Source organism: Mytilus edulis, chromosome 14 (genome assembly GCF_963676685.1).
Source record: "Mytilus edulis chromosome 14, xbMytEdul2.2, whole genome shotgun sequence".
Classification (NCBI taxonomy): Eukaryota; Metazoa; Mollusca; class Bivalvia; order Mytilida; family Mytilidae; genus Mytilus; species Mytilus edulis.
Genome location: NC_092357.1, coordinates 40,354,548 through 40,364,362, shown reverse-complemented (window position 1 = coordinate 40,364,362; position 9,815 = coordinate 40,354,548). Strand labels below are relative to the sequence as shown.

At 30.1% G+C, this 9,815-nt stretch overlaps 1 protein-coding gene across 1 annotated transcript; it reads right to left on the bottom strand.

Annotated features, from left to right (window-relative positions):
- Window positions 1-742: 742 nt before the first annotated feature.
- LOC139504198 (uncharacterized) lies at window positions 743-8,865 on the bottom strand. The gene is made up of 10 exons (XM_071294263.1): window positions 8,808-8,865; window positions 7,137-7,418; window positions 6,207-6,473; window positions 4,781-5,107; window positions 4,273-4,359; window positions 3,252-3,279; window positions 2,944-2,981; window positions 2,100-2,231; window positions 1,693-1,736; window positions 743-973 (listed from the first exon to the last, which is right to left on the bottom strand). The coding sequence occupies exons 1-10, from the start codon at window positions 8,863-8,865 to the stop codon at window positions 743-745; spliced, it is 1,494 nt and encodes a 497-aa protein (XP_071150364.1).
- Between the last annotated feature and the right edge of the window lie 950 nt (window positions 8,866-9,815).

Below are 9,815 nucleotides of genomic sequence, written 5' to 3'. Positions count from 1 at the left end.
ATTTGACATTGAATTAACATCCAGTTGTTCATTAAAAAGGTCACACAGCCTATTATTTCCTTATCTTTCATTCACAGGGATGTTAAAGTGTCAAACACTTATCTTTACAATTGACATCAAAGAATACAACTGAATGACTGGCACCTCAATAAAGCCCTTGATTATCAATAACAGACAGTTTGAATATTATGATTCAGGTTTCAGACTAAGTCAACTGCCTGAGAATATAATGTTGTAAAGTATTTAAAGCGGATACAAACTTAAAACGAAAAAATCAAATTCGAAAACAATTAAAACCAAAGTAAGCGGATACAAATGAAGGACTCAATATTGGAAAGCAATTTTTTCAAAGAAACTAGAACCAACAAAAAATATGAAACAACCAAGCAACACAACGTTCTGAGTCGTGAAAGGCGTTATAGAGTAAAATTCGTCAAAAGTATTTCACGTTTGTGTGTCTTATATTTTGCAACTTATTGACCAAACTAAAATTATGTTATAGCTGGTTATTAAGTTTTACGCAACGAAGCACAAGATAAACGCAATTTTTTTGAACATTTTGAAAATGACTGTGATAAGTTCTGACAATAAGACTTAATTGTTGTTGTGCCACAAAAGGGCTTTTCCTTGTTTACTGTCATTAGGAACGATGAAACAATCTAATCAAAATTTAATTATATATTTTATTGTGACATCGAAGAGTTTATGCTGCTTGATTTCAATGTATTTGTTTGCATTTTTCTTAAAAATTGTCAGTTTCATTATCTATATGCGAAAATATTTCAAGATCCTCAATTTCAATGAAATCTTCTTCGTCACTATTCAATTCATTTAGAGTTTCGATTACACTAGTGTGACCATTTGTGAAATCTACATCGGCATATTCAGTTTTGTTTCCTAGTCCTCTGATACGCATTTCATTGCCGGGTAGAGAAGGTTTAAATGATATTTCTGCATAATTCAACTGTCTTGTCTGAAAAATAACACAAAACTGCAAAATTTTAGAAATGATACTTACTGCTAACATGATTTTCTTTTTGAATAAATGTGGTTTAATTTGGTTGAATACTCTGAAACAGCGATTTTTTTGGGTCATATTTTTTATAGAAGCGTATGCTAGTTTTTCACTAAGGTCTTGAATTGCTTTTATCTAAACTCATCTTTTGAAGCAAACAAAGTTTTTTCTCGGATAAGTTCAAACTGTGCTGATCACATCTGTTTACAAACTGTTAATATACAGATTCTAATCATAGGGACGTCAATTTTGATTCTTCCATAATGCATGGCAGAAAGGTGATTTTCCCATATAAAAATCACTAGTTACTACAGATGTTTGGCCTAAAATGTATTCTTTTTCTGGATTTGCCTTTATCCTTTTTGTTAGAAGCACAATGTATCAGATAACATTGATCAACAATGTATTATATCGGAGTTCAGTCTCACTGATCTTGTGTCTATACTCTTTACAAATGTGATTTTGTTTCATTGCAGATATTTTAAGCTTACGACTTGAAACACTTACTTTGAAATTTTCTTAATTTTGTCTTTCTGAACTTTAAACACCAATTAAAGACTACTTACTTTTGTATATTTTTAAATAAATAAAAATTGGAAACACATTAGCAGTTAGTTGTTGAATCTTTTAAACGAAACAAGCAGACATTTAAGAGTGAAAGGAAGATCATAACTTACCAAATCCTGGAACCTGTTGCTCAACCTTTGAGGTCTTTGATTTTCTGAAGAAAAAAATAAACTTATTAAGAATATATTTTCTAATAAAAATGTAGACAGCATATTTTTTGGTTCAACATGCCACTTCAATATAAAAGATTATAAGTAGATTTTAAATTTACAGTAAAATCATTCAAAATCACATAGTAAAATTGTAATACACTCAAAAAAGAATTAAAAAAAAACGTGCCGGAACGTCAAACGTCATTTTGTTACAAAAAAACAAAGTTAGTACCTGACATGACATGAACGAGGTTAACTTTCATAAAATGTATAGTAATTTGTACTTTCCAAACATTATTTCTGTGTAAATAGATGTGCCAAGATAAAATTGTTCCTTAATTTCCTAAAATGCTGAAAACACGTACCTTCATTAGTTAGATTACATCCTTGGCTGTTTGAAACTGCAGCACTTTTTGACGGAGTACTTCGATTTGTGGCTTCATTGCATCTAAATGCATTAGACTGATAAAGTACATTTGCCACAGCTTCTGTATTATCTGTAGTACATAACAAATTTAATTAGCCGTTTTAGAATGTAAAGAATCATTGGCAATTTCAATGATCGTATCCAAAAAATAAAATGACGTCAAGTCATTGGTTGAATTTCCATTTTTTTGACATTTTCAACCATTCACTTTTGAACATATTACCAAGGATGCATAAGATTCTGAAACGTTTTTCTCATTATTATCAACTAACACATTCTGGCAATCTATGTTCAATGTTTCCTTTATAAATAAGATGTTTACCTTTAATAAGTTGGATATGAGAAGCAATATTATTTTTTACTGAAAAACCTTGGTTGACTTTGTAAAAGTACAAAATTTAATGTAACACATCAGATGCCACACTTTACTGGCTAGGGATTGAGTTTTAATATATAAGAATATATTCTATGCTTTCAATTTCTCTTCGTTTCGTCAGATGGGTGACTATCATTACCTTCAAGTGCATGCACTGTTGTACGCGCAATTGTTTGTTCAATTTGTTTTTCTTTTTAAAATATTTTCTAAACGTTTTGTGTGTTTACGCTTTGCTTATAATTGTGCCAATCATTATAGGACATTACTTACAATACCTTCCATTTTTTTTATAACATTTTAATTTTTTAACAATAGTGAATATACTAAAGAATGCATTGGTGATGTAACTTAAATCAGTAGGACAATCAACGTTTGTGTGTATGTTTCCTAGAAATTGAGCTAGTACCTTCAACAACTTCTACCACATCTTCGGGAGTTTGTATTCTGAAAGAGAGAAATTACATCTTATTCTTAAATTTTTTTGTGTCTTAATTAGATGAAAAATTTATTATACTTGTATTAGATAGTTGAGCGCCGACATAAGAATTTTAAACACATATTTAGGTAGATTGGATCTCTTTTTTTAACGTAGTTTTGAAACTGTCTTACTATACTGTCCTATCAAAACTACTTAGTGTAACAAAAGATGACGTTCTGAGATAAAGTATTGATATTTAAATATGATATCAGAGAAAGAACAGAATGGGGTCATACCTTTTATTCTTTATCAGTTTTACCAATGCTGTAATATAATAGAGAATAATTATAGGTTCAAGAATCTTTTAATTGCACTTGTAGCATTTGTATATCAAATGATGTTCTTATAATAGTGTAAAAGTACGCACGTGTATTTTTACACAGTACATTCTTCATAAACAAGGGTGTGATCCTTATATACTAATTGTTCAAACAGCGTAGTAAGGAAGACCTAAGACTAATATATATTTTCATGGAACATAAGTATTAAGGTCACCATACCAATACGATATGTATGTGTATTAATTCACTGGTAATTTGTATATATGAAGAATTATAGTCGGCAAATCTCTAATTTTTAAGTTCTTGTCCCATGAATGTGATTGTTATATTTCGACCGGGTTTTGATTAGCATGGCGGACAGTTCATGTTCCACAGGAAATATCTGATCACGTGAAATTCAGATGAATCTCGCATGCAATTAGTGTTCATAATTTCACTTCAGATTTACCTTAAACAAGCTAATAAATGAAACTCACGTGAAAATGATCATGCGAATTTCACGTGATTTGTGATTCACATGATTCCCACATGAAAATTTTCGCATGAATTTCACGTGGACTTTTCTAAAGCAAAATTGGTATTTTTCATGATTTTAATTAAATTTGAAATTTAGATGTTATTTGAATTACTTTTTTTTAAGTTTCGCGTGCACAAAATGCATGTGATTTTCACGTACAATTCACGTGAGTTTCGCATAAGTTTCATCGGAAACTCACATAAACTGATTTCACGTAAATTTCACGTCTAAGCTAATTTCATGTGAAATTTACTTCCATTTCACTTGAGATTCACATAAATAGAAATTGACGTGAGTAAACTTTTACTGTGTAATCAGGACAACCGCACGCGTTTTTAATGTTTACAATTTATTTCGTTTCAATCAATTTGCAAAAAAGTTAAAAATATTTTATTTTTTTTATTACATACTTTTCTTCAAATAAAGAATCCTGTTTTATGTATCCATTTTCATACTTACCAAAAACCATTCCTGCTACCAAAAGTATGATAGTCAATAAAGACATAAGAATAACGTCCAAACCCAGAACATGGTTTATTTCCAATTCTACAAATATTTAAAGATAACTATCATGGCAATAACATTATTTTTATAAATGGTTGACATTTGCATGTTTATAAATTATATAACGAAAAAAGTAAAATCACAAAAATACTGAACTTAGAGGAAAATCAATTCGGAAAGTCCATAATCACATGGCAAAATCAAATAACAAAACGCATCAAAAACGAATGGACAAGAACTGTCATATTCCTGACTTGGTACAGGCATTTTCAAATAAAGACTTAATAAAGTTATAGTAATGCTTTGAAAGAAAAAATAGAAAAGGCCAGCATGCATAGTATGGCCGAGACTCGATGAGTACTTTCAAGTAGCAAAATGAAGTTGTAAAACGCCGTATAAAAACTGTAAGAGCAAACCAAATTCCACTTTAAAGATGATAGCATACTAATTTGGGTATTCTTACCTGTATTCATAGGTTGTAATTCTACAATACAACTACTGTTTCCATCATGATTGCATACTGTAATGTTATATTTCTGATAATCACTTGTTTGCAACTCGGTAAAGCTGAAAGTAATTTCCAGTTCTTCTACAATAGTATTCGTGCCATGGAACAAATGCGTTGTGTTTTTAGGAATAATTATACCAGGTCGTCTTTTTGCTCTGTTTTCTCCTTCAATATGACAGCATGTAATGCCTGATACACTTTGCACAACCAACTTCAACGTTATGTCTTCTCCTAAATTTCCAAACCGTACTATTTTATATTCCTCCACAAAAACAGGAGGACCTATGCAAAGTATAACATGTATAATGATAAAATACGCTAGGTTAAGAAACAGAGATTTACCGATGCTCAAATCAAAAAGAGACCAATAAAGGTAACAATCCAAAAACTAATTGAAACGTACTAACAATAATAGGTGTTAGACTGGGGCGTTGCCAGGGTCACGGTTTCCAGCTAGGCATGTATTTCCTGTTAAATAGTATAATAATATAATAAAACACGAATGGAAAATTTGTGAGATACTTTTTACTCATAAGTATACAAAAGTCGGTTTTGATATCTATATGTGTGTGTGTGTGTGTTTGCATTTTTATCAGAAGAATAAAAAAAAATTGTCATAAGAATAGAAAAAGGTATGATAGAAAAACAGCGTTACCGTTGTAAAAAAAAACTGATTCGAACTAAATACAGAACATTGATTGACTTTCTAGATGCAAAGGACAGCTTTTTAAAATACAACAAATGTAACAAAAAAGATAATGACATGAATAATATTCTTGGGTTTTGTAAAACATTGTTACTTAATCATGTTAATATACGTCTTGTTTCAAAAATTAATTCCAAACTTTCTAATAAATGAGACAAAATAATGATTTTAATTTGAGAGACACTTAGGTAAAATGTAAAAGCATAAATGATAAGTCAAGCTTTTTTATTGGCTGATATATGTAACGTTTTGGTCATTTTAATCAAAGAAGTTGCTTTTGAGGTAAAACGAAAGCGACATTTCATTTAGATGGATGAATATAAGCGAATACTATTTCTTTTATCTCTGTATCGTTTATATTGAATTTTTTTAAAACCATTTTGATTACCAGTGCTGGTACTTACGGCTAAAAACAACATGTGCATACTGATATTATTATAGAGCTGTCGTTCATTTTTTATAGAAACTTTTTCTATCTCGGAACAACATATTATTTAGATTTCTTAGAGTAAATGGAAAATGATTGTTTTTATACATGTTATATCAATGTTCTTTTTTTCGTTTTTTTGTTTATTCAAAATAGAGATCTTTTTATAAGAATCAAATATTCATTTGAACATTTTTTTTTCTATTTAAACAAAGATAAATGGTCAATGACATATTATAAAATATTACATAAGATAGTGATGATAATTTCTTGTTCGGTCATTCCTACTTCATTTTCAGCAAAACACGAATATTTTCCTCCATCGCTTTCACTTATATGCATCAGGGTAAGACAGATACTGCTGTTATGATGTGCTTCTTTTTTTCCTTTCTGGTCTTTGCGAAGCATCATTGTTTTTGTGGAAGGTCTGCTGTTAGAACTACAGCACAGTATGTTTGTTTCCCCTTTAATAAAATGTCTTTTATATGGGAAGTTAAATTCAAGAACAGGCTTGTCTAAAACAGAAAGTCATCAAAGATAAAAAAAAAAAAAAAATGCATTATCTTATTATATCATAAGGAGAGTATATAACAGGGAGAAAAATAAAGAACAATTTGAAACTAAAAGATCAGATTGAAATATGCAGTAAAATGCATAAACGTTTCAAATTCAAAGTAAAACGACAGTCAATCCACAAAAAAAAATAAACACTTAAACAAGCAGGGAACACTTGAAATTGCATTAGTTGCGAAACAATCACCAAGGTGGTCCGGAATATAAGGCATATTTACAAACGCAGACGTTTCAACTCCTTCAGGTAACATTATACATGTTATACGAGTTGTGCTTTTATATAAAGTTTGTTTTCGTTTTATTGTGTTTTGTGTGTGTGTGTGTGTGTTTTTTTTTTTTTTTTTTTTTTTTTTTTTTTTTTTTTTTTTTTTTATCTCTAATCGTTTTAATCTAATGGATTATGGAAGTTTGTTTTGGTTTTTACGCAGTGGTCTTCTCATAGTTTATGTCTTGATCAAACTCACATACCATTTCAGAAATATACGTATTTTTGTGTGTCAATAGAACTGGAGTTATATTCAAAATTGGCTGTATCTTTGTCGTCAGAAATTGCTACTAATTCAGTTACAGTTCAATAATAAACACATTACAATAATTCAACGTACATTTTATATCCAGTGTTATGACTTTTTCTATAGTATTTACGTTTCTTTTATCGTACACCTGGCAGCATAATTCCAACATATGATCTTTTTTCATTGGAATAAAAGAATACAACACAGATCCATTACGACCTACTGCAACAGGTCTACCGTTTTGTTTCCAAATCACAGGTTTACTGGTGTTAACACCATTTACTGTGCATTCTAAAGTGAGGTTGTTATTTTCAGTTCCACGAACTATGGCACCAGGTTTTTCGTTGGTAACTGTAATGTTCGCCATTGAAACTGTAAAATGAAATTAATGTATGTATATATATGTTTAAAATTTGATAATGAACTGTTATACAACGTGTTTGAGATACCATTTATACTTCCTTACTAGAGGCGGATTTTGGGGAGCAGGGATTCGTATCCTCTTTTTGGAAAAATGGTTGATTATATAGGGAATCCCAGTAGCATGACAGAATCGACACCCTCTTAGGCAGTCAGTGGGTCCCTTCTCTAGTTCCGACACTGCTTATGTTATTATAGAACGGCACGTATTTTACATATAGTTGATAATGACCTTCTAGCAGATATATTATTGACTATCAATGGTAATAATAAACATAGTTTTTATTTATATGGTGTTCTATTTTCAATAAACTTGCAATTGTCGAAGCAGATATGCAGTTGTTTTATTGAACTGTAATAGAAGCTTAGAAAGTACGGTTATATTTTTTGGTAAAATTATTTATTAATAAAACTCGGTTACTACCAATTGTGAAATGTTCAATTGCCATTAGGTTGACATTTTACATTTAGAAGTGTTAGTTAGTTGTTATAGAAACATAAAATACAAAAAATTATTTAGTAAATTTGAATAGTCGCATTACAAGGAAACAATAACGATCACAATGTATATGGGTCAAACGTATTTCCTAATACAATGAATCATCGTTACGGATTTGATTGTGGTGGGTTTTGTTTAAACGCAATATATCTTTTAGTGCGTATTTTGTATTATTTTTAATACAAGTTATTTATTCATTTGCAATGTTAAATAACTTAGACTTGTTTATAATGTTATAAATGAAAAGAAATCTAAAAGTATGAAGGGAAAAGTGCTTAAACTTAAACGCCATAAACGCCTGAATATCATAACAACTTGCAATTGTTATATGAGATCTTGAAAAGAAATCGTTTTTACAATCATACAGCCAATTCAGTATTTAATCTCAATCTATTCTTTTTAAGCTATGTAAACATTCAATTCTGTCATGTTAGAAGTATTTTATACAATTTGTTTTGTATGGTATAAAACATTCCAAAATTAACCTTTTATAACCAATCAAACAATAGTTTGCATATCTTTTTTTCAAGCGGTAATTACTATGTCAATTATAAATTGGTTATACTACAATGTAAATAAATCAAGGGTTATGACGACAGAGTGTCATCATTACGATAAAAAAAAATGTATAATTTTGTCATTTGACCGTGAAGTCATCAACGTTTTGTTCTTGATTTACACCGGTTTTAAACGGAATTTAGAATTAATTAAATGGAATAACTTTAATACTTTTTCTGTCTATTCGAAATAACATTGAAAATGAGGTGCGCATTTTGAAATAACCCATAACTTTTAGACAGAAATATTAAAGTAATTCTTCAAACAACAGAATTCAAATTAACCTGTTTCCAATGTTGTCATCGTCAGATACAGTAACTGGTAGTATCTCTCGTTCGGCATTCTTTTAGTCTTTAGGCTAAAAGGATATGTATTACCCTATGAAGAGATAAGATACATCAATGATTTTTGAGACATATTTATAAATGTTCATACATAAGAGCGGAAGACAAATATAGCTGTTTCTTTTTTGTGATGTTCGGCAGAATAATATAGTATTACTTATTAGCGGAATTTAAAAAAGCAAAAGTCAGGCCAAACTTTAAATATTAATATCATTACGAAACACATCGTTAAACATATTAAAGAAAATGCAAATTGTGAGCCAGGAGTTCCAAACATTTCCGTAAATGCATGTAGCACGGAAAACTGTCATTACTTTCCATTCCTTTGATATAATCATATGTTTTTTCACATATTCAAGAGAATTTTGAGAAACATCTTTGACATGATGATAAAATTGTACTATTTACGTTTCAATCCTGAAAAAGTGAGAAAAAAAATCAACAGAAACACAATCGATTGTTAACCTTTTCTGCCGGCCAATTTAAGTTTTAAAGAACCTCCCGCGCTTACGTTAAGGAGATCAATATACATCTTAGAAATGCAAGGTCTGAAATATCTTATGAAAAGGAAAAAGGAAAGATTACAATTGGGAAGCAAAACATCGGCTCATTGGTCGAAAAAAGTTGTTATAAAACTGACTCTCATTGTCTATTGAAAGAAGTTTGTCAAGATATGAAACATTCTGTTGAGAGAGATGTGTTCAACAAAGTCATTACTGTACATTTGTAGATTTGTTCACGAATTTTTTGTCGTTTCTTCTCCGACAATATGATTTTTAGAACTATTACTTTGACCTATTCTGACGAAGCGGGGATATTCAGCGATTTGGGTGTCTTTCCGTCCGTTTGTCCGTCAGTCTGGACCAATGTTATCTAAACCAAAAGGATGAATTTCTTCACAACATCGATTGTTCGTAGTGTTCCTGTGTGTGACCTTTTATACTTTAT

What these genes read in the sequence shown, in the direction of transcription:
- LOC139504198 (XM_071294263.1), bottom strand. Translation starts at nt 8,865, where the DNA reads ATGCCGAACGAGAGATACTACCAGTTACTGTATCTGACGATGACAACA. An exon ending in AAACTGATAAAGAATAAAAG is followed by an intron (nt 2,982 to 3,251) that starts GTATGACCCCAT and finishes TCTCTCTTTCAG; the next exon opens with AATACAAACTCCCGAAGATG. An exon ending in ATGTAATCTAACTAATGAAG is followed by an intron (nt 1,737 to 2,099) that starts GTACGTGTTTTC and finishes TTTTTTCTTCAG; the next exon opens with AAAATCAAAGACCTCAAAGG.